Below are 25632 nucleotides of genomic sequence, written 5' to 3'. Positions count from 1 at the left end.
CTGGGAAGCCAAGGAAGGTATCATTCTTCCTCCCAGGGCTTTCATGCCTTGACAGGTTTTTCAGGTACATTTTCATTGCTCTTCATCACCCCAGAAAGACAACTGAAGGCTCTGAGCGCTACCTCTTCCTGCTTTCCCTTGTAATACCTTTTATCTGTTCTTAGAAACTAGAATATCGCACAATAGTATAAAGGATTACAGTTCCTTCCTTCTTCCCGGGTATTATTCATTCACTTGTTTATATGCAGCTTAATTTGTGTACATACTTTCTGTTTTGCCTAACTTTTTTGTAAGCCATAAGCTTTTTTAAAAATCTGTCGTTACACATTATGATACATATATGATAAGGAATAATCTTTCTATAAATACCTTAATAGATTAACGGTGCATAAAAGCCATATCTGACATCTTACTGGCATAAATGACAGACTTCACATTAAGCTAGATATCCTAAGTTGCCACTCCACCATTAATTTGGGGTTTATTGGCTAAATCCTCTCATCGCATTACTGACCGTCTAAGGGATGCATAAAATATCTTAGATGACACATTATTAGTGTTTTTCCATATTTAGTTAAAGTGTTGCCATAACTTTCTAAGGTCATTGTTTAAGAAGTGCGACTTTTATAAGCCTCTGAAAAAGGTTGAGAGAAATAGTGCTTTACAAGAAAAGATAAAGAAGGACAGATGAAGCATAAATTACTGAGTAGGCTGGCTCCAACTGTTCTCTACTGTGTACTCTGTCCTATCCAGCTCCACTCCATAATGATAGCCTACAGGCAGCGACTTAGTAGATGTTATAACTGTTCCTGTAACTCCTTAAGTACTTCAGCATTTAAAAAAGAAATGTTTTAAACTTATCCTCATTTGACTCTGCATCTACTACCCAAATGTTCTCCCTAGACTGATCTCTCGCAGATTCACGATTGTTCCTAAGAACAGAGCCGGCATCCTTTTGTCAAGGGATGTTGTAAGATAGACTTTATTAAAGTGATTCCTCCTTGAAGAATAAGACTCAGGTCAGACACCTCCTGTTCAGGAAGGCAGCAGAAGAGAAGGCAGAGCACTTTCAGCAAGAAAAAAATCACAAATGGAGAACTTGAACTGAATCCTTTTCCTAGGGGGAAAAAAAAAAAGTTAGTTTATGTTTATTTGCTTAGAACAATACAATAATGAAAAGTGAGGTAACCACAAGATAACACAAAGCTTAAGTGATGTTTTAACTGTGATTCCACTCGTGTGGTTTACAGAAAACTGAGCCAAAATTGGAAAGCATCAGAAAGACTTGCATGTAGTGTGTGGTTGTTGTGCCTTCAGAATGGTCTTGTAGGCCTGTGAAAAACATCTCTTTTTCCTCATAATTTATTTAACCCTGTTATGTGGGAGATTACACTGTTTAGTGGAAGAAAGGGAAAAATGTACAAAAAGTGCAGTAACCTAGTACATTTCTGTTTAAATCCATATTTCCTAGTTTCTCCATCATGCCTCTCAGAAAACCTGTTCACTGTTTAGTAAGACACACTTAGAATTTTTAGGATTAGACAAACTGGTGTTCTATACAGCCACAAAAGTTTAATTAAGATAAGTTGTATATGGATAAATGTATAGATTAGTTAAAAGCATATGAAGTAAGATGAAATACATAATGATTAGCTATTCAGGACTTTCAAAGAAAAGTATATCATGGGGCTGCACCTCCAACAGAAATGAATCCAACCTGATGGACTCTTCAAAGATGAATCTTAAAATGTGTACTTATCTTTGAAAACAACATTGTAAAAGACTTAAACTCCAGGGAGATGTAGGAGTAATTTTCAGGATAGCATATGATTGAAAAAAATCTTGTATTGACAACTTTGAAGCTCTGGTAGTATGCTTCCAGGGCAACCAATGGCAATGTTGAGCTTGGGCTGTTTTTAACCTCTCCCTCCCAAAAACCTACAGTTTTTATGTTTTCAGCATTTTCTAATACTACAATCTCTAGGTACTCGGTTTAGCTCTGCGTACGACTGTGTCTTGCTGGCTTCTACTTGTGGTGCTGGCTGGTACATGCACTGTAGTATGAAGTGGTGTGCTTGCGGTCGTATGGATGTGCAAGACACATTCAGCCCAGGGCTGCATCCAGTTCTGTAGCAAGATTTTGTGAATGCAGTACAACGACCTCACCCACCAATTTCTTAGCCTGTTATATACCATTGACAACTGAAGTTGTTACAATTGGCAGAGAATGTAAAATGTTTTCTTCTTCATGCTTTCATTCTGTTTACCAGTAACAGCCATTCTGTACAGCCATAGTGTTTAAAAGCTACTCAGTACCCTAAGAATGAAGATCTTCGTTACTCTTTTTTCTTTCAATGCATTTGGGTGTTTCGTATTGCTACAAAGTGGGGGGGGGACGACGGACACGACCCTTAAGATTCAAGAGATTATGACAAAAATCTGAAACTATTCATAAGACTTTTTTCAGAATTGGCTAGATTTCAAGCTCAGTGTGTCTTTTCATCATGATCATTGTTGCAAGGTATAGTAAATTGAAACACTCAAAGATGCATATAAAACAATTTTCATTTTTCAGCTAAGGAACATCAGCAGCTTATTTTGATAACATGAATTATAACTGTCCATAATTCCACTGTTCTCCGGTTATATTCTGCAGCAGGTCAGATTGCATTAGTCCCTCTAGTCTTCAAATCTATGAACCTACAGTGAAAAAAATTACTTTTATAGGAAAATGTCAATATCTTGACAATAATGCTTTTGAAAAGCACAGTCCTACAGAGCAAAATGGGTGCAGTTTAGGTAATTTGTTGGACAAGGAAAGTGGAGGTTTTTTACCTCACAAATTCTGTTGCTGTTCATTTACTTGTTCACTTTTTTTGGAGTGTGTACTGGATTCAATGGACTTGTCAAACTGGCATGGAATAATTCCTTTTTTCATCTTTGCATAGGCTAAATGTAACTCATAGTAACATGAACATTATTTCTCCTGTGACTGACAGCTTCTTCTCAGATTCCTTTTGTTGTTTCCACTGCTGTTATATTATAAACAGCAGAGAGTAAACTCTGTCAGTGAAGACAGTTATATTTGTCTTATCAATGATAGGAACTCTTAATAGAGAAAAAAGGTTTATTTTTGTTTGTTGTTTCTCTATCATACCTAGAGTATGAAAATAACAGTTTAAAAATTTTTGTTAATAAACAGAACTGAACCTTAAGCCAGCAATCTCCTTCACTGAGATTATTCTTTCCTCAATGTACTAAATCAATGATAACCAGATTGAAAAATAGTTATCTTGTGTTTGATTGCTTTAAATGCAGTTTTCTGCTTTGTTATTGCTCCTAATAACTTACTAAATCTGTGGTCAGTTCAGCAGAATTTCCTTTGTCCATCTGAGTGATATAATGACTATTGAACAACTGGTGAATAGTAGTGATGAAAAAAAGAAATTGAATAGCAACCTTGAAATTACATACTGGTAGAATCTCACCATGCCCCTAAATCATTCATCTGAGAGAGTTCAGTGTTGAACTGGGAGCAGTTGGAGCCGTGCTGGGATACTTTCCAGTAAGCAAGCGCAAAACTTGTGTAAGTGAAGCACAATGAGAACTTCTGCATGGAGCACTGTGATTAGGAAATGGATGGGGTTTGGGTTTCACTTCAGGAAATAACCTGTTGTATATATTTTGTCTTTCTGATACACAGTTTAGATTTGTTAATTGTCAAATATTTTTGTGCTTTTATATTCAAATAAATCTAGTTAATGGCCACATGGATTGACAAAATGATTTTAAATTATTTCTTTTCCTTAAGTCTATAAAGAAAATGTTGTCCTTTTTCTTAAAGATTCCCCCTTTGCAGATTGGCTGGTAAGGAAATTCTATACTGAATAATTAAGAATGCTTTTGAGATAATTTCAAATACTGATTAATACAATAAAGATATTGTGCTGTTGCCAAATTTGGAGGGGTGGGGAAGAAAGAAAATGGGATATAAAGGGGAAGTGCCACACTAAAAAAGAGATTAGGCTTTGAAATGGAGAAGGCACTGGACTTAGCTGTAATGAGCAATGAAAACTGAGGTGCTTCAGAAACTAAACTATAGGGGGAAAAATGCTTTTGTCTTTGTTACTAATTATTTAAAATTCTTGTGCTTCAGTGATATTAATAGTGCACATGGAGCCACATTTGTTCTGTCTATCTAGGCGTTTTCAATGTATAGTCATCACAGTATGTAGGTGCAATGATAGTTAAAAGATAAAGATCAGAGTCTGATCTCAGTAATACCCTATTACGATCCAGAGTGCAGTAAGGACAATTACATTACTTTTTCCTGCCAAATCTTACTTTTTTTTTAGCCATATTAAATGTTCTTACTTAAGTTTCAGGATATTTTGTAATCTTTGCAATAGCTTTTTGTTTGGTTTTGGTTTATATATATTTTTAATTTATTGAATATTACTTATTGAAGGCCTTAAATTCAAGGTAGGAAGTAGTGATCAATTTTCTTCTTTTGTTCTCCAAAACTTGGGCAAATCCTTTTCTGGAACAATTGCTTCACATGCCATTGATTCTTCTGTTTTTCTGGTTTGGAACTCTGTTTCTTATTTCTAGGGTTGTCTTCCTGGTTCCAGGTAAAGGTGATTGGACTTTGGAAGAAATTCGTTTTCCCTATGCTGAATCCCGTATGTTCAGTGTAATGTTAAGGATTTTTATAAAATCCTGACCGCAGAAAGAACCCTTCCAAGGCTATAGGCAGCGTGTTAGCCAGAAGGAACTTCATACTGAGATTCCTTATTGCTGTCTTATAAAACACTCTTAAATATTTTCATAAACCTATTCCTGTTAGTACCCAGTCAGAGAAGACCTTTTATATGTTCCAGTGCCCTTGCACAAAACCCCCATGATGTTCAGAATACTTTAAAAATTGTCTTCTATTGTCCAACAAGATTATTTAATAGCAATTCTCTGACACTTCTCATCTGCAGTCAGTAACTCATTAGCAGCAGGTGAGGGGTTCGTGGGTTGCTGGGATCAGTTCTAACACAATATCCACTCAAATTGGATTTTCTGAACTTTTTTGTTTGGCATAAATCTATAAGTGGTGTTCACCTTTCCTTCTGTGGGAAACATCCCACTAGAGTATCCACAGGAACAAAATACATCCTTAAGAGACATTGATTTACACTGTGGGTTTCAGTACATTTTGGAAGTGAATTCTCCTATTTTAAGCTTTAGAAGCGTGGGGGTTTTCGTTATTCAAAACCCAATCAATACTCCGCATTCAAAATGCAGCATCATTTAGAAGATGTAAACTTACAGTAATGAAGGGATTTTTATGTTACCTTAAACTAAATAATGTAATAATTATAAAGGCCTCTCTAATAAATTATCTCTACATATTTTGGCTTATATAGTACTGCACTGTTTCATATATTCTAGCTCAGAAAGGCCAGATTAATTATGTAGATGTCATGGTGTGTTTATCCCCAGCTGAAGTACTTTTTAAAGGGGGTTTTCTCACTGGTTCAAGAAAACAACATTTTAGGTTTTTTTGGTTTAGATTACCTAGTAACTTCCTAAACTCTCCAATTCCAATCTGTAATAAAACAAAACTATTATGCATGGGGGTTTTTAAGTGTTCCTATCAGGAGCTTTTCTTTTCCCTTTTTGAGGGAGATAACCCGAGTATTTTCACAAGGAAAGGTGTTTCATAGCTTTGGAACTTGTGTATTCATAGTCACTTGTGTAAGTGGGCTCCTGAGATGTCCTGAATACCGCTTTAATTATGCAGCCTCGTTCCCCTCTTGGGTGGGACAATTGGTCATCACGGAATCCCAGGACTGTGGTATGTGATGAAAAAACTCAGTCTTGCTGAGAAAAGCACAGTCCCTAGAGAAGGACTGCTAATATGTCTTACTTAGATACAAACCTCATGAGACATTATGGAACAGATCCGTTGATAAATATTTTTATGTTTCTTGATAAGGAGTAACAGCAATTCTTATTAAAAGCAGCAATTACGAAGAATTAATGTAGTTGTAGACCTAGTTTTCTTTTGAACCTGTTCTGCAACAGGGTTTTCATTCACCTCTTAAATCACACACACATGCGCACGCGCGCTATTATACTTTTGTCAGCTATGTACCAAAAATCTCCTGGTTGCCAGGAATCGAAAGATAACACTGTGGAAAGTGTTTGGGCAGTCTTTGTCCCCCTAGACCTCCAGCACAACCCTTGAGCCACATGTTGCAGCCATAGCACAGAGGTTTTAATTGAGCAGTTCAACAACACTTCTGTTATTCACCCTTCCTGTAGACCACAATCTCTATGTTGTTTCAAGTATACCCTAAAGCTTACATCAGAAATCCTCATCCAGATAGGGCACAGAAATAAGTTGCGGTTTTGTGACCTTCGTATACAGCTTTCTAAAATGAGAGGTTAGATTTGCTTCAGATTAAATTGAAGTATTTGGACCTTAGGCGATCCTCGCTTTGCTCTGCTTGTGCTTTGTGTTTTCCAGTTCTGTTTCTTCAGTTCCTTTTCCATTTCCTTTGACTTGAACATGCTGCTATGTGTGCTCACTCACAGTTTTTCTCCCTAGGCTTGATCAAGGGATGCTGAAAGGTTTTCTTCTCTTTCTCTAAACTACAGCTGAGTCCGTGGAAAGATCTTTATCCCTTCTTCTGGAAGAAGGAAGAGCACTGATAGGTAGAAGTCTCCTTTCCATGCTGAAGCATTTCTTGTCCCTTTAATCTTTAGCCTGCACCATTCTGGAATCACCCCTGCAGCGAGAGATGCAATGTTGGAACTACCGTTCGATGATAATTTCAGTTGCTTTCTGAGTACTCTAGGAATCTCTGTTCCCCTCCCTAGAAGGCCTCAATGTAGTGAAGCAGTCTTCAAGAAGATATTGAGAATGTAGTTTGTGCTGACTAACCTCAGGGAATTAAAAAAAAAATAAATTAAAATGCCTATTTATTCATGCAGTGCACAGATTTTATTGTTTGTGGAGTTCTGTTTTTTTGGTTTGTTCGGTTTTTTTTTTTTTCAAACTTCAACTGCTTAGACAACTAGGTGTCCTGATGTTTTTGCTACTATGGACAAGTCTGATGCTGGATTCTAGCCAATGCTTATCAGTGATTTTAAGTTCCCATAAATCACATTTCTTTCAAATAGTGGATAAAGCTAATAATTATGTTATAATTAACATGAGCATATGAGAAAGTTTTTTAGCCTTTGCAGTCTGCTATCATTTGCCTTAATGAAATAAGAAAGTATAGCCATTAATTATATCTTGCGGTAAATCTTTAACTAATATTACTCAAGTCCCTAAAAGACTTATTCTTCAGAAAATATTAAACCCTGTGTTGGTTTGGTAAGAATGAAAGATTATTGCTGATGCTTTTTCTCAAATGTGATCCTGTTTCATAATGCATTTTGAGGCATGAACCTGGCATTTCTGGCTGCATATGCATCGAAACACATGCTGTGTACCATAGTGTCATACTGCGTGACCCAGAACAGTTTATCTGTTCTTCTTTGTGAAACTAACTTAGTTGCAATTCAGCTTAAAAGTACAAGAGCTCACCAATATGGTCAGTTTTAGAAAGATTTAAATATTATTTTTTACTCCCTTAAAAAGAAAAAAAAAAGAGAGAAAAAAAGAAAAAGCTTTTAAGTGACTCGGCCTTTTTTTTTCCTTTGTGTTTCACCAGTTGAAAAGATACAGAGCCAGTGGGATGAAGTGCATGGACACCTCCAAAACCGGAGACAGCAGCTTCATGAGATGTTAAAGGATTCAACACAGTGGCTAGAAGCTAAACAAGAAGCTGATCAGGTTCTTGAACGAGCAAAAGCTAAGCTTGAGTCGTGGAAAGAAATTTCCTACACCGTGGAAGCTCTGAAAAAGCAGAACACTGAGCTTAAGGTCACTACTGACAATTAAAATATTTCCGCTTGAGTTAATTAGATTGTTAAAGAAAATGTCCTCATTGGACAGCGCACATTGAGAACAACCTCTTTATCCCTTATTTCCCACAAAAAAATTAGAAAGAAATTAACTTACAAAGTCTAAAATATATGTCACATAATCCTTGAATGAAATTGGTCTTATCAGTCATAGCAAATAGCTGGCTGATCTTACAGGAGGAATACCTATATTTTCAGCACAAGTATTTCTCATCTCTTCTGTACAACAGCCTCAGCTGCACTGGTACTGCAGAGTGGGAAATCCTCAGTATTGGTATGTCTGTCTGCACTGATAATGAAGCTGTATAGGTTGTCTGGAAGTAGTTGAGAAAAGAAAAGGGAACAAAAAAACCCATAACAAACTATATGGCAATATTTTGAAAACCAAGCATTTTAGATTTGCCACAAGATAATCTCACTGGGTTCAACCTTGGCAGGGTTATTAACTGCGAAAATACTGAAATGGCTGCTGTTGTGATTTTAGCACGCATGTTGCCACATTCTAGGTGCTAAAATGTGCACCCCAGTTAACTTATGTAGCTGAGCTATACCTCAAGTGGCAATGCAAATATGCCCTAACTGTTGCATCAGTTTTTAAGTTTCTTGTTACAGAAATAGTCATATTTTGGTGACATTCTTCATGAATAAATTTTGAGAACAGCTGTTTCAGATTAATATCTCATTTTCTGGTTGGGGAAAAACAAGATTGAAACCAACCAATTGATCAGCCTCTTAAAGTGAGTCCTGCCTCCATGTTAATGGAATGTTACATTTTAGTTATCTGGGAGAATAGTTACACAAATATTTTCTGATATGTTCTCCTCTCCTGCCCACCAGATTTTTATTTTTTTTAACTCCTACCACTCAGCTGTTTGGTTAAAGTTTGTGGACTTAGAACAGTCTTATTTGCACAGTGGAATGGTAATGAAGTGCCGTGAAGAATAGTGGGGTGAGGTCCTCATCAGCCGGTTTTGCCACTAGAGAAAGTAGGTGTATAACTGTATGGCTGGCCTTCAGCTATCTCCATCATCAGTTAGTTATTGCCTTTCTGGCATTTAGAAGTAGATACAAAATCTGTTGGGGTTTTTGGTTTTGTTTTGTTTTGGTTATGTTTTTGTTTTGGGGGTTTGGGGTTTTTTTTTTGCTTGCCTGTAAGATCTATAAAAACATTCATCAGCCCATTGTTTTAGGGCTGAGGTGTGGTTAAGTTTTCTCATTTAAGATTATACTGTAAGGGTCATCGTTCGGGAAGGGTCGATTATGGTAAACAAGGGCAATCACTCACTAATGTATTGGAAAGAGTTATAGATTATGTATACCACTGTCATTCAATGCAGAGGACTCCCATTTGTCACTGTCTTTCTGTAGAGATAGAGTTCTGGCTTCTGGCCAGTGTTTGGTTTAAAAAAAAAAAAAGCTTCAACAAAGTCAATGTCCCTGCTCTGCAAAGACTCAATTAACAAAAAACCAGTTCTGTGCAAACACAGTCTTACGTCATTGTCTTGGAGTGTCTTATGTCTCAAACACAAATTAATTTAACTAGGAAAGTAATTGAAAATATAGTTTTAGAAATGGGGTTTATGTCCACTTTTTTACAAGAATATATGAGGTTTAGATAAGGTTCATCTAAGAGTGGATGCTTTTTGAAAAAAAACATGGGGTTTTTGGATCAACATTCTCCAAGGAGAGAAATAAGAATATGCCCTTCTTCTCCTCCATCCCCCAAGTCACAGAGAAAGTATGCTAGTATAGTTATTCATAGAATATATCTTTATGTATAAACAGAGTTTTTGAAAGGTTACCTGCAGATTCTTTTCACTCCTTCTTTAAAAGAGATGAAGCACTTGGGCTATTGGTATCTTCAGCCATTTCCATCCCAGTCTGGATTCAATGTGACGTGTTGTGTCAAGTTACAGACATTAGTCTATAATTATATTTTCAGTGTCACAGCTAGTCCATCTTAATTTGCTGTGCCCTCATGATGTTATGAACATCAACAAGCTCTACTGTTCCAGGGTTATTTACTTTAATTTGTTTGGTTTTGCCTAGCTTTTCTCCTTCAAGTCTGGAAGAATTTCACCTCTGTCTTGGGGGCGGGGGGGTGGTTCTTCTTTTTTTTCCTTCTTTTTTTCCCCTCTTTCTTTTGTGCCAGCCTTCCTAGAGGAATTATCTTTGTCTGCCAGTAATTCCTATTGTGTCAAATCCCTCATGAAAGCCTCTCAGATGTGACAGCATCAGCTGTTGTGTTCATGCTTGAGATAAGGGGTCATGAATTCTAAGGAAAATGGAAATCTTTTTTGAGTTTAGCAGCTTTATATTTCTTCTGTATGGTATTATCTAAACTGAAGGACCTAGAAATACATCAAGTCCTCAAAATAAATGCTTTCCAGGCTTCTGTGCCAAACACATATATTTTGTTGTTGTTCCCTGAATATTTAGCATAAGTATGCTGTCTTTTGGCTTGCTGTTACACTGATGAAAATAAAGCTGTCATTTCTATTCATTTGTGTTGAGGGAAAGAGAGAGGTCGGTGTGAGTCTTAAATAAATTCTTCAGACATAGTCATTTTGTCAGCTTTGTATCTCAACACAGCTTGGTGTGAGAAAGTAGTCACCAAGTGTTCTTCTGATACGTTTGTTAAACATTATAGGTCTGCCTACAGACAGCTGAGTCAGTGCAAAAAGTTCCCCTCTGCTCTAAGTCAACTTTTAATAAGTGCTTGTGGTAATGTTTTTCTGTTAGTGCATCCTTACACATAAGTAAATAGTAAGCTCAGCAATACCAGTCTTTTGATTATTTATTTTTTTACAATGCCAGCATAAAACAAAAATCTGTAACTGGCTTGTATTTGGTCAATGATGTTTTTAATAGAATTTGATACATTGGTTTCTGACTTTTACAAGAAAAGTAATGAGGTACCATGTAGCTGATAATTAAAAATATCATTCCTTTGAATCAGAAAATAATGCAGAGCTAATTTGCTGACTATTAAAGCATTTTTTTCATTCTAGTTTTTTCAGTTTGATATTTAAGAACTAAATTCTAAGTACTGGGGCTAGGTACGGAGAATAAGAATATGGCATTCTGGCCAATGAGACTCTTTACCCATTAAAACCCTGTTTGTTCTTGTTTATTAAGTGATGACTGCAGATGGTTAACTCAGCAGGCTGAAGGTTATAGGTGTATAAATAGTACACAGTCAGCTCCTTTCCGTCCCCAAGTCATCTGAACATAAGCTCTGAACTAGTCTCTTCTTAATATGATACTGAGCTTACGTTAAAAAAAAAACCCAAACCTGCTAGGATTGCCCGTTCACTCCTTAGCTCCTTGTTTTGGTAAAAGCTAGTGATGCATCTCTTCTCCCTCTGTACCTTTGTAGCTGGGATGGCCAAAGTGAAGAGGAGGAAAGATGGAGACAAGGTTTCCTTCCTTTCCTTCACTGACCACCTATTTCTTGTTCATCTAAACAGGAAATTAAATAGCAGCCTGGTTACATCCCTTGCTCTGTTGGGACTCAAGAGGCCAGGCAACCTTCCACTGGCATAGCCTGGGGGGTGAACTTTATGCCCTGGCTTTTTGGATAAGACTGAGGCTATCATCTTGCTTGCCTTTGTCATCTTCTTACAGGGAGGTAACTTACTAGGTACTCTTTTGCTACTCCCTGTGTACCAATGTAGGATGAAATACACTCTCAGCATTTTGTGGATTTTTATTATTCCAGGGCTGACAGCATACTGCTTGGATTTTAGTAAAACAGTTAACAGTTAAGTTAATGTTATTTACTATGATGCAGAAGCTGAAACAGAATGCCTTGATTAAAAAAACCACTTCTCTAAGTATATAAATAAACCATGCTATAGATATACAGAATAAGGACAGAAAGACAGCCTCATTTTCCAGATTTGTGATATATACACCTGCTCAGTGTGGGAATTTACATGCTTAGAATTGGATGATGCCGTATGTTCATATTGCTATATTTGAACTTCTATGAGTCATTTATTTTGTTCCACTGGGCAATCCTGGGATAGAAGAAAGCCCAGCTGTAATTTCCTTACTTGTTTTTAATCAAGGATCCTTAATTACACAAACTTTCTTCCTACTAACATCAACTAGTGTCTTTTAATTAAAAATAAATTTTTACCTAAGTAACATGATAAATGCATAACCTTAGTACTTTAATGCTTTTAATAAACTCAGCAAATTCCAATGATGACAGAGACAAAACAAAGAGAATGCTTTAAAAAATGTCAAAATAAAATTAAGGTAATGAAACATTTTCCTTTAAAAAAAAAAATTGAAGGTGTTCTTAAGTAGCTAAAAGATAAATGAGACCTAAAAATATAACAGGGAAAAAAGAAAAAAATAATGCCAAGAATTTAATTGTAAAATATTCATTATAGTTATGTAAGATAGGAGTTAATGGGCCTCTGGTAGGACAGAGAGTTAAAACATTTACCACAACACTTTGTTCTTGGTGTCTGCACACAGAGCAAAGTTGAAGCAAGGCATGCACTCCTCAAAGTTGTTGAAAAATTACATACCAATTTCCAATAAAGTAGAAAATACAAATTGTTTCTGTCGGCAAAGCTCTCTATATTCATCATTTCTTTCCTGAGTGATGATCTAACGTTGTAATGTCAGGAAGTTAATGGATTAATGTTGAAGTTAATGGTGAGAACACTTTTGGAAATAACCTTGTAATGGATCTTTCTGTACTTTTATTATAAAAGCGGGTTTGGGAGGTTTTATAAGGTCGCTTATGTTCACATGGGACTGGGCAAAAAGAACTTATTTTCAAAGTAAAGTTTACAGGCCATTAATTTACAATACAGACAAAATGTTTTGGTAACTTTTCTATGTAATGCAGAGAACAGTCAGTCTGCTGTGATTCTTTGGGCGCAAAAAAGTAGCTGTATGCGTGTATCATTTTAAACAAAGAGAAAGGTAGATTATAGTAAAGATCGATACACCTAAATGTAGAACAGATACTAGCTATGAAAGATCTACAAAACTGAAATGATAATTCCTGTAGAATTCATTTGGTTTTGGTTTTGTATATTTTATTATATTTATGTAAATGTTAACATTTATATATTTATTGTATATAATTCTGGCAGCAAAGGACCTCAATTGGTAGACTATTTCCAATACAACCACCGTATCTTCTCCAAAGGAATAGGAGTGGTTTTCCACAAAATTATCACCTCTCCCGGCTACATCTCCATACTTAACACAGGGGAATGACTTTAAAAAAATTTTTAGGTACCTTCAGCTGAAGTGAGCTTAACCATAACATGTTGAGATGGTTTTTGGCAGTGGGGCTTAGTAGCCTCCTCCTAATATTTGATTCGTAGAAGTAGGATCCCTTTTCAAAACAAATAACCACATTGCTGTCTTAGTACCTGAGATTATCTGCGGCACTGTAACTGGGTGATCTGCCCCCTCATGAAGAAATAACACAGGAAAGAGAGGAAATGCATGCTTTCAGTTTTAAATTATGGAGAGGATGTAGAGATGTTGAAGCAACTTTTTAACAGGTAAGAGTTTGGAGGGAAAATCAAAACCCCCCAAAACTCCACCTGTACTCTAATCAAAGATCAAATACATTTCAGTCCCAAACTTAACCAAAATCAACTTACAGACTTTCTGAGATGAAAACATAAGTGCACAAAACATTCAAAATGTATTTATTTTTACTTAGTATTTAGACTCTTTAATCAGGGATTACGTATTTAAGTTCAGCTTTGTGTGGAGAATTCTTCAGCTGAGTCAAAACAAGATTTTGAAAGGAATACTGCTTTGGGAGAATGAGAGGAAAAAAAATATTTTTTCTTCACAGACGTTTCCTGACTGGTGTATTAAAGCACAACAATAAAGACAGTCACACCTTACTGTTTGGGTTTTGTTGATAGCTTCTAATGTTTACATGCAACTTACTTTCTATTTATAAATATAACCTTTTTTTTCTCCTTGCATTGTCGCTTTGATTGGCTAGTTGTACTCTTTGCCTAGTACAAAAGTACAAGTAGGCCATCAATTATCTTTGCTCTTTCATTTTGTTGTTAGACATTATGGATTAAATATGCAGCTTCAGTGCATTTATATGGAAATTTGCCCTGAGAAAAAGACTAACAGGAAAGATGCCTGAGAGCTGGTTGCTGGCTGAATGAGTGTTCCGGATTTCCTGGCTTGCTTCTGTAGTGAGACAGCTGGCCCAGGTTGACAGGAGAGGGAAGAGGAGAGGAAAAGAAAAGGAGGAGAGGAGAAAGAGGAGAGGAAAGGGGAAAAAAAGACTGACCAAGATTTAAAAAGCTTTCTTAATGCTAAGAAGCATAAATTAGCATTATAAAGATATTGATAGGTTTACCAGGAGTATTTTGCTGTATTGCAGATTTAGTGCTCTTCCAGTAGATGGCACTAATTACATAAACAATTGGCTAAAATAAATTTTTAAAAACGTGAAAGCACAGGTATTAATTAACCAAATCTCCGTATTATTTCACAGTATAAAAAAGAAAATTAAACAGAACATATTATTTCACTGTATTTTTCATCTCAGTATAATTCAACATCACAAACAGTGATAGTTTGCATAATGCATAATAAAGCATCCATCTATTTGTGTCTCAGGAAAGAATAATCAACATTCTAATCAGTGTTTATCAATTTGAGCTGTCATGTTTTGTCCAGCACTTAGAATTTGGTTGCTTGGTCCTCTCAGAGATCAGAAGTACTCTTGTGGTCTTATGACTAAAAGAATTTAAACATTTAGAAAGACTCTAACCTTAGTTACCGGTAAATCTGAGGAAGTCCTTTTTTTTATATTGATGGTATAAGTTGTTCATCTCCTTCTTTAATAATCATACAATGTGTGTGATCATTTTATGGTGATCTGAGGTTTATTTTTTTCTTTCTCTTTTTACTTCAGCAATTTTCAAAAGAAATACGACAATGGCAAATAAATGTAGATGTGGCAAATGACATGGCACTTAAGCTGCTCCGCGATTATTCAGCAGATGACACCAGAAAAGTAGAACTGATGACAGATAACATTAATGCAACGTGGGCTGCCATTAATAAGAGGTAGGATATAAATTCTGCTATTAGATTTGTTGTAAAACTTCATTAACATTTATTGTCCAGCTTTGGTTGGAGATAACAGAAGATGTAACTTTTGAAAATGACATGATTATAGTGAGAAAGGACAAATCTTCTGTCATATTTTTTGGAAATAAGTCTTTGGAATGTTACTTAATTCTCTCAAATAAAATTTTGCCTCCTGCCCATTTTCCTCTGCTGTAACCAGTTGGCAACTAACTTCAGTTGATAAGTTATATATTTTAAATATTTAAACCAAAGTGTTTCATATTTCTATATATACTATCTCCACATCACAATCGCTATAGTGGTTTTGAGTCATAAACTGAATCTGAAAATGACAGACATATCCTACTGAAGCAGATTCCAAGTAGAAATGTTATCCTGTACATTTGAAGCAAATCTCTAGTCAAGAACGTTTTTTAGATCTTTGATCACATTCTTGATTACATTTCACAGTCTTGCAGTTTTTGGTTTAGATACCAATTCCTTACTAAAAGCAATTTTTGCAGCTTGCCACCAAATCGTGAATCATCCAATACGCCATCTATAAGATCAGAACATACTGCAGAATAAAAATTACTTTCTTTATAGTAGTAAAAGAGTTTTAAATCATTGTGCATTAGATGAGATATGTAAAAATTAAATCAAAGTTGTTTTAATCAGTATCTTGGATTAAGTTTTATAGCTTATAACTGAAACTAGAACTGAATTAGATCTTACATGTTTTTAATTAAAGTCGATGAACAAGGCCAGAAAAGTCAGTTTAGTTAAATACACAATAAATTCAGGAGATCTTCTTGCATAATGGCAGTTACTTAAATCACTGATGACTACAGAAATTTATTCCCACTTTTTTTTGTTTAATTTTTTTATGGACTTGATATTCATATGAATGAGTCACTTTAATGGCATTTTTTCTGAAGCAGACTTGCCACTGACTCAAGGTTCAAATGAGAGAAGAGATGCTACTGATGTCCACTAAAAGAAAGCCATATAATAATTTGAAAGATTTTTCTTTTTAAGACGACCAATAACTAAACTGAGAAATTAGTATAAACGTTCAGTTAGTATCTGCTTGCATTTCTCCTGTTATAGTAGTAGCCATTTTAGCCTTATTAGTAGTACTGTATTTTTAAGAAAAAAAGTTTTGCTTTCTGTGGTCTGAGAAACAGGCTGGGGAGAAACATGTGCTCCTGGATGAGAAAGGCTGGGTGCTTAATGCTCAAAAGTATCCTCCATGAGTAGGTAAAATAAGTAGCTCAAAAGGGTTAGATGGAAGAACCAAAGGAAATTGCTTTTGTCTGTATGTAGAACTACAAGCCCCAGTTGGCGAGCTGGCTTTGTAATCCTGAAGTCCAGGATATGTCTATAGCTGCTGTGGATGCTCAGGTGGCAACTGTAGCTGAGAGTGCATCTGTAAATCTGTTAATGCTTCAAGCACAAACCCAGGTGTGTCTAATGTTGCCTAATTGTGAGAATTGCCATTGTTGCATGGAGTCAGCCAAGTATTAGGCTAACAGAGAGTACAAATTCTTCAAGACACGCTCCTTGCAAGCTTCTGCAAAACCCACAGACTTGTTTACAGCTCATGTGTTAGATGAATTACTGCGGTGAATCTTTTATCTTTTAGAAGAGACTGAGTTTAGGTGACTGAGTTGACATTTCCCATTAAGAAGTACAAAAGGATAGGATTAAGCTTGAACAGGTAACTGTAAAACTAGAACTTCCTAGTTTTTGATTGTATGACTTTACTCCCTTTCTAATATTTTTTTTAATTCACAGTTTTGTGTATAATTTTTGTAAGGCTTATTGTGATTCGGGAACCTGAATAAGCAGCAGCATGCTGCAAACAGTAGTTGACGAGCTTCTCTAAGGGCTGTATCACATTTCTATCTGTCTTTTGTGAGACATGGATAAATATTGACACACTAAGGCATCAAGTCAGCAAAAGACTTGTACCTGGAAGATTTTCTACGCCTGTAGATTTTTCAGGTTTGTTTGAAGCAGTAGCCAGGTCTTTTGCTCAAGGAGCAGCTTCTGAGTGAGGTCTTGAAAGAACTTCCTAGATTTCTTTTGTTAAGCAGCTCTGTGAAAAGAGAAGATGGAATCCATGGGCCCTAGGAAGACTTAAATGCCAATTTGTTCTGATTTTGTTTTGGTTTTCCCTCCCTCTACACTTCAGCTTTCAGGTTATTGCATAGAGCAAAACAAATTGTTTCTTTATGGTTTTGGGGATCTTTTGAACCGTAAGAGAATATTTACTCAGTAGAAAGGAGACACGTGAACTGTTTGTCACAGGCTCCAGGGAAGGTTAGTTCTCCACTGAGATGCGTGTACAATGATTTCAGATATGTCCGTGAGTGTTATTTTCATCTAGACTATGAGTAAGTAGTGCTCTAGTGACTCGGTGACCTCGCAGTGATGTAGAAATATATTCCAAATAACAGTCTTGACCATTTCTCCAGTATTTTAGAAATAGTTTTATCACTGTTTATACATGTCTTGAGTGCCAAGAGGAAATATTCTGCTAAAGATTTTGGTTTCTTCTCCCTATATCCTTAATTTAAATGGCCTAATTATTTTGTGGATATTTTATTTTAAAAAGAAAAATTAAAGAGTGGCTTATGTTGTTTTGAACTCTTTTTCCTCTAACCTGCCATTAATATCAGAATTGTGTGTCAGTGTAAAAAATGTGAAACCTTTTCCATGAACCAGATCAGTAAAACAACAGGCAGGCAAGCAGCAGTAAAATTCCACTTTGCCTGTTGGTAATAGTTCAGCCAAAGCAAGTACTTTAGTCATTAAGGCAACATCTGCCAGCTTGTGTTTTGTTTTGCTTAAGTAGATTTGCAGCTGATTGCTGTGTGTTTACCCTTTGCCTTACTGTTCTGTTTTATAACATTGAACTATAACGAATAACATTCTAACTCCTTTAATAGCCAGGTTGGTGAGTGCTTGATGGTTGCTTCACTTTTTTTTACTCGCCACTTTTTAATTTTTATTTTTGTTGCCGATACTGCAAAGATACACTGAAAAGCACATGAACTGATCAGCTGGGCAAAAGCCAGAATGACTTCTAAACAGGTCTCTTCCTCTTCTCTTTAGAAGCATTGACTTTCCAAGAAATAACTATATTATTTAAGCTGAGGCAATTAAGGAGAAAGTGATCTGTACTGCTTGCATTAAGAAAAATAAATCTAACAGATGAACTAAAGTGTTCTCAAGAGAAAAAAAAAAAAACAAAGAAGGAGGAAACCATTAGAAATTTACTGTATATAAAAATGTTTGTTATGGTAGTGTTATGTTACTCCTTCCTTTTGTGGGCACTCGTATTTTATGTGAATTATCATATAAAATATAAACACATGCTTAAATTTGTGCCTTTCCTGGGAATCCACCAAATGTGTTTAAATATCACTAACTTAAATATTAAGCTAAAAAGGGACTTGGATCTTTCTTAAGTGGAGCATATATTATGACAATAATTACATAATGTACTCTGAGAACTGGTTAGGACTCCAACCCATCACTGTCTAACAGACATCTTCAAATATTTGCATCGCCCACCAGTTCCTATGCTCCAGTTCCATTGAACTCAGGCTGCACAGTAGGTGTTAAGAGCTTTCACTGCTCGAGATGCTTTTTTTGGCTCCTGAGACAAGATACAGGACACACACAACAGTCAAAACATAAAAAGTAACTCTGCCCCGCCCCCACAGGGTATGGACAGTGAAGAGTCAATATATAATTAGATTTATGTTGCTGTTATTAGTTTAAGTTGTAGGGAGTTAGAGAGGCAGTGGCAAGGAGTTGTGTTTCTAGACGACCTGTTTTAAAGGTCTGAGATACCAACTCCCATATTTATCTAAGAATTGTGTTAATTCTCTAATGCAGCCAGTTGCACAAACACCTTGATTTTGCATGTCAGCTGGACAGTATGAAATGCAAATGGCCAAACAAACTAAGGACATAATCAGTACAAAAGTATGATACATATCTGTTTCCTATGTAAATTCATAATATAACAGTAATTTTAAGCGTGAAAAAGGTCATAATCCAGTTCTGGTCTTTAAGCAGCAAACCTTTCCTTATCAGTGGTTGCTTGTTATAAAAATACAGTTGTTAGAATGTAAACTTTATCTGTACATATGGTTTCTAAGTATACTTTTATTGCCTGCACAGAAAGAGCTTGACCGTTCTGTTGGAAACGGGTTTTCTTAATATACTGTACCCGTCCTAATACTACTTTGCTTTATGGCACTTGTAGAAGTAATTGAACTTGTGTTTACAGTTGAATTGCATTCTGGGTGAGAAAAACTGCATTTACACTTCAACAACAGCCAGGAGTATGAAGTCTGTTAAGGTATACTGAAGATTCATAGTTGGTTTCAGTAGCTAGACCTTTCTGGGAGCCATCTCTGAAGAGCTTGTTTGCTCATTTAGGCTTGGATTGCTGAAGTCAAGAAGGAAAGAATTCACAATATGTTTTACTTTAAAGAACATTCCATCTTCTAGGTTCTCCAAGTAAACTCGGCCATTTCCTTTCCATTCTTGTATTGCTTTGAAGGTTGGTATGCATTGCTAAAATCAGTATAATACCATGCATATGAACAGCTATTATAGTTCTTTGTGCAGGCACACTTTCTTTGAGCACAGTGAAACAACTAAATTAAAAATGGAAGTGGCCATGGGAACCTTGTTTATAGGGGAAGCTTGTTTACGCGTCTGTGCTTGCAGTTGTTGTCCTGGCTATAGAGCTCCATTTGTGTGGGTGTGAGCAAGAAATCATTGCAAATGTAAGACTTCAGATGAAGCTGACAATGGTCAAATGTCATTTTCCAATGTATTATTTCTTTTTTCCCCAAAGAAACCATCATGTGATAATTTTTATCTTTTATTGTCATGTTGTGGTGATTTATTGCTTTTTTTTTTTTTAAATAATTTTGCGAGGCTTAAGAAAGTAGATATGTAGAGTGACTGCTTTTTTACAACCGGTATGTCATGCTGAAGCTTGTTATTTACACCAGCTTAACAATAGATACTAATTTAAAATTGCAAAGACTGCTGGAAAACATTGCAATTGTAGGGCATTATTTTGTTTTGTGAGAGATGTTGATAATACATGTTTATTTCTGTTGCTTCTATTGTTTAAAAAAGTAAATTTTCAGTCTAGGTGTTTGTCACATGCTGTCTTTGAGAACTTTGCTCAGTTTTGATTCTATGAGAACTTAAGTATTTTTATTTAGTCAGTAGAACTATTCACATTGAATGAAAGTGAGTCTCTGCAGTCTCAGGTGTCACACCTAAGATTATGTTAAGGAGCAAATAACTTTGTATGTCAGCATGTTTTTCTGAAGAACTAATGTAGGTCTGTTGACTGTTCTTTTGAATGGGAAGAGAAACAAAGTTTTCAAAAAAGCATTTAATCCAGAACTCTTCTGGAAAGTCTGAATTTTATATGGGGTCCTAACGTCTTTCCCGGTACACAAAAGGGTACAAGAACCCTTTAATTTTCATGAAACTAATTTGTCTCACTTCATCAGTACAGCACTCCATGCTTCTCAGAAGTTACTCTCCAGCAGAGTTAGTAACGTTGGCAAAGTCTAAAGAAAAACTCTTTATTAGCTGCTTGTGATGCAAGAATGTTAAGGCTTTTATGTTTACAGTATGGGTATCTTTGAAGTTTCCTAAGAGTTGTTTTCAGAAAAAGGATTAAAGTATTTTTTGTTTTCTTTGTTCCATTCTGTTACTATTATTTTAAACAAAATAGCACACCCTCAAAAAAGGACTATAAAAAGGGTGCAGAGACTACTCTGGCAAGGTTTAGGTGCTGTGAGTTTAATTTGAGATATTTGTTGGTTTATGTTTTAGTTGGTTAAATATCATCCCTTAACATATCCATATTAAAAGTACACCTAAAAGGCCGTTTGGGAGAGAGGGATTGTTTGGCATTGATAGATAAGAGAGGTTACCTATTTGAAAGACATTCTACTGTCTGCCTACACTCTCAAACAAATATTTCTGTACGAAATATAATCTCAAGCTTATCAGCAATGACATCAGTTAAGATTGTTTTGTTATTTTTTCTTCCTAATGCCCCTAAGAATGATGACATTTCAGGCACATGTAGGAAAATATAAAACAACATAAATAAAAATGCCAGATGAACCTCCTATAAGTAGGAGATCTTGAAAGTCACCTTAGGTACTTGTATTCTAGTTTTCACCTTTGTTCTCCACACAGCTGACTGTACTTTTTGTGCAGTACTGACACCAGTACGTGGATCCAAGATGAGAAGTCAGCTGAGGGTACTGAATATTTGTGGTTTACTTTGTGAGAGGATAGTCTTGGATACGCAATGCTTTCAAAATGCTGGTAGGATGAGCTGAAAAAGCAATGTTACCCAGAATATGGTGTGATTCATCATTTCCACCTTTGTGAACATATTCTTGTGATTTTTGAGAAACTCTTTTAGGATTAAAAAAAGAAAAGGGTTCTTGAGTTATTTCGGGAGAGGGTAGTGTCAGTAATACAGTACTTGACTAAAAAGGATCTATGGATCTTTGTGACTTCAGGGATGTGTTTCTTAGAACTGTTAATATCAGCGTGAAGAAACTTAATGTTCCCACCACTTGAATAGACACATCTGTAGGCTACTACTACCTTTATCACTTCCAGAAAGGCAATAGATCATGTGTAGGTCTGCTAGGTCCTCCCATGGACAAACAGAAATGACCTCAAAGAGAAAAGTGGTGGTGTTCTTAAATCAGTTGGGGTTTTTCAACTTGTCTGTCCCACAAGTGGCTTGCTGAGGTTTTTTAGATACCATGAGTTCAGCTGGTTGATACTTTAGTGATTTTGGATGTTAACTGTAATCTAATGTTAATGATTTCATTATAGACAATTAAAAAGGAGGACAGCACTGGCATTTTGCAAAGAGGCCTTCAGATTCAAATACTGAGAGCAAGTTAATAATTAAAACTAAGCAGGAAAAGTGAAAGTAGAACATCTAGAAGACCAATCCTTACTCCTCAGACAGTTGTTCTTTTTTTTTCTCACTCTTGGTTTATATTTTGGTCTTGAGTGAAATAGAATTCTGCTGCTTTGTTCATATTTATGGTGTGTTAAATGCTGTTTATTCCTTTCTGATGAAAAAGAGAACAGTTCTCATGTTACAGTGAAATCCAACTGGACAAAATCATGAAATAGTTTATGGCACAGAATTCTAAAGGGAGAGCGGTTTCATGCATTAACTTGAATCATAATCGGAGCTTAATATAGACATTTCAAAGAAACAGTCCATTTGAGAAATCTCACTCTTTTGCATCCACAGGAGGTGCAGGAGGAGCAAGGTACTAAGGAAGACATAAGTAAGCCTGATTTTAAGAGAGAGAGAGAGAACAGAAATGTCAATTTTTGTTCTTACTCCATTAGGAAGATTAAGACAAATGTGTTGTTCTTTTTCTTAAAGGTGAGATTTTTCTGAAGTAATTAGAGTTTTAGTCTGTATTTGGACAAGAACAGAAGCTAATGCTCTGTGCCCTGAAAGTCCAACCTTAAATCTGTTTCCTATTAGTCTGCAGATAAATTAACAAACTGTAGCAAACTGATTACTGCTCTCATCCAAAGCTTATTGCAACAAATGAATGTCTTTCCCCTCAATAGGCTTCTTATCAGGCTTCATGTCCTTTAAAACAAACAACTGAACAGAAATTAATAAAGCTGATGGACTAGCAGACTGCCAGCAAAAAGGAATTTGACCTTAGTTGTCATTTTTTGTTTGCATTATTATTCTTGTGATAGCCTTGGGTTTTTTTCCCCAGTGTTTTCTATGGATTTTTTTTTTTTTTTTTTTAAAGCGTTTCTTTGCTATTGCAAGCTTTGGTGCTTCATGATTGTTTAGCTTCTGATCAGCGGCTGTGCAGGCAGTGTAACCTTCCCCCTCACTGTCTTGTCAGTCATGCTTGAAACTGAGAGGATAATTCAGTCTGCCTATTAAATTTTTAGTCTCTCTTTGGAAGTTACCACCAAATGTTTCAATTTGACAATATTGGTGCTTGCCTTTTGTTGGGTGGCTGTGTTTTAATTATGAATGAAATTTCAACCACATGTTGTTTTTATATAAAATCACAAAGGAATTGACAAATGACAACGAGTCGTTATCATTCCGGATGAGGATCAGTGGCACAAAAGGCTGATGATTGTGACTCTTATTGACCAAGGCAGAGACCTGGGGAAGTGGCAATACTGAGGGCAGGTAGGAAAGCAACAGAATTAGCAATGTAACTTTCTTGCATGTCCTAAAATAGGGGTGGTGAGAAATCATTGAGGAAAGGTGAGATTAAACTGGTACATCTTGAGAACAGAGCTTTTAAGGTGTATCTGGTACAGGTACATAGAAGAGGAAACAGTAAGTAAGCAAGAAGTTTGTGGAAAGGAAAAGATCAGTATGTTCATGTTGTTTAGCATTCAGTTTCCATCAGATCTTGACCGATACCCCAAATTTAACTGTACTGTGCTGCATTCCCTAACAAATTAAAAAAATGTAGAGCTCTCCCCCAGCTACTAAGCATTACATCTCCTGCAAACTATAAGAAATATTATCTCCTGCAAATGATAAGAAATAATAGCTCTTGAAATTATCACTCTGGCTGGCATATCTGCAGATTCTTCCTTTGTGCAAGATATGTAATCAGTTATGTATCTGATACATATCTGCTTAAGCACAATAGTGCCTTGTGGCAATGAATTATACAGGTCCACTTTTTGTAGGTAAAGAAAAAAAAGTATTATTTTTAGCTGTTTAAAATGCGCTACATGTTTTTGAGATTCCATTTGTTCACTTGACACAGTATATGGTAAAAACAAATTTCTTAGAATTACCTGAAGTGCCAAGCTTGCAACACCCATTTCCCACTTTCTGCATTTTATCTGATTAGTATCTTATGTTTTCTTTTTTATTTTCCTTATTTTCTTTTTTGTGTTTTCTTTCCTATTATTTACATGCTTTCTTATTTTTTTAATTCATGTCAAGTTAGATTTGACTCTAATTTAGCGGTTGTTCTTTTTAAGGTCTAACTTGCATGCATATTCTGTACCCCACAACATAACTTAAATATGCTGCTTTTGGGTTTTTTTTGTTGTTTTGTTTTAAAATCTGAAAGAGATGCTGCTGTTTATTATCAGTAATGGTAAACAGTTCAGAAATTTCTATGAGTTCTTGGTGCGTAGAGCATGTCTGAGGCTGATGCTTCAGCTATGTTAATTAATTACTAATAGTGTCTATTGCTCCATTAAGAACCATATACCGTTACTGATTCCAAGAGGGTCGATTTGTTTTTGTGGTAGTCAACCTCTAAGTTTCGCAGTGTGGTTTTACTCCAAGGGATGGGAGGCAATTCTTCCAGGGCTGTCCTCTCTCTTTGTTCCTGGGGGAACACCACAGGAGAGCAGAATAGACTTGTTCAAGTAAGATGGCACTAAGAAACCATAGTTCAGGTCTGCCTTTGATGACACCCTTCCTTTTATACTGTGCTGACCCCTTGGAGCTGTGGACGCTTGTCACTGTTACTTCTTTTCATACTGGGGAAAATAAAAGTAGAAGCATGCAACATTTGTAGTAAATTTTGCTTTGGCTAAATTGGTTTTCACATCATGTCACTGCTTTAATCATTTTATGCCTGATGTTACTCTCCTTTGTGCTGCTTGGGACGAGGTACCCAAGCCAGCATCAGAAGAGTGAGTTAAAGATAGACATAATAGTTATACCTCTTTTTTTCTTTTTCTTTTTTTTTTCCTAGTAATCTTTCAGATTGACATTTTGGTTAAGCTGTTCATCTTGATTTTAAATACCGAATTCCTTCAAGGCTACAGCTAGTTCAGAACCCAGCAGTATATACTGAATTTAAATCTTCCTTGTAGTGTTTGGTATTTTGGATGCATCTCTATTGAATCTTTCTGCTATCACATTCCCAATGACTTGTTCCATCTGGAGTTAGTCACAGTTCTTCCTGGGTTTGACTAATCTAAATAAATTTGCCATCTTGCTTTTCACACCCTTTTCCCAATGGTTGGTTCATGCACTGAGTAACACCTAGTGCTGCTTCCTTGGGACAGGCTCCTAATGCTCAGAGTTGAATGTTATTTACATTGACTACATGATATGTTCTTAATCTCGGTTTCGTTTCATTCAAGAGGTTTCTGTAACAAAATGTTGCATCCCTGCCATGGTTCCTAAATAGCTCCTTGCACAGGAGCTTAACTTGTGGGTAGTAAATAGATTGTATTGCTTTATTGTTAGTTCTCATCTTTTGTTTCAGTTAATTCTAAGAAAAAGTTGGCAAAGGTATTTTTCTCAAAGACACTGATTTTTGTTGGTCCATAATACACTTAATAAAGAAATGTAGAGTGATATTTACGCATGAAAGCAGAAATCTTCTTGAGTACCCATTTGCAAGAGGGCTTCATTTCTGTTTCTGATGGAAACAAAACACTTTAGTATTTGTATAGATGTATATGTAGTCTTTATAGGTGGTTTCTCCTTCTAGATATATATTTGTC

General features: G+C 35.9%; 1 protein-coding gene across 12 annotated transcripts in view; it reads left to right on the top strand.

The window, feature by feature from the left end:
* Positions 1-25632, top strand: part of DMD (dystrophin) — a 1298312-nt gene that overhangs the window by 1000832 nt on the left and 271848 nt on the right. For all 12 annotated transcript variants that reach the window (XM_075033523.1, XM_075033524.1, XM_075033521.1 and 9 more), the window contains 2 exons: positions 7716-7927; positions 14900-15054. In XM_075033523.1, the coding sequence (XP_074889624.1) occupies positions 7716-7927; positions 14900-15054 (367 nt within the window). The remainder of the gene's footprint in view (positions 1-7715; positions 7928-14899; positions 15055-25632) is intronic.

Source organism: Buteo buteo, chromosome 8, assembly GCF_964188355.1.
Source record: "Buteo buteo chromosome 8, bButBut1.hap1.1, whole genome shotgun sequence".
In the NCBI taxonomy this organism is placed as follows: domain Eukaryota; kingdom Metazoa; phylum Chordata; class Aves; order Accipitriformes; family Accipitridae; genus Buteo; species Buteo buteo.
The sequence above is the reverse complement of the archived record's forward strand: the minus strand, read 5'-3'. Positions and strand labels throughout refer to the sequence as shown.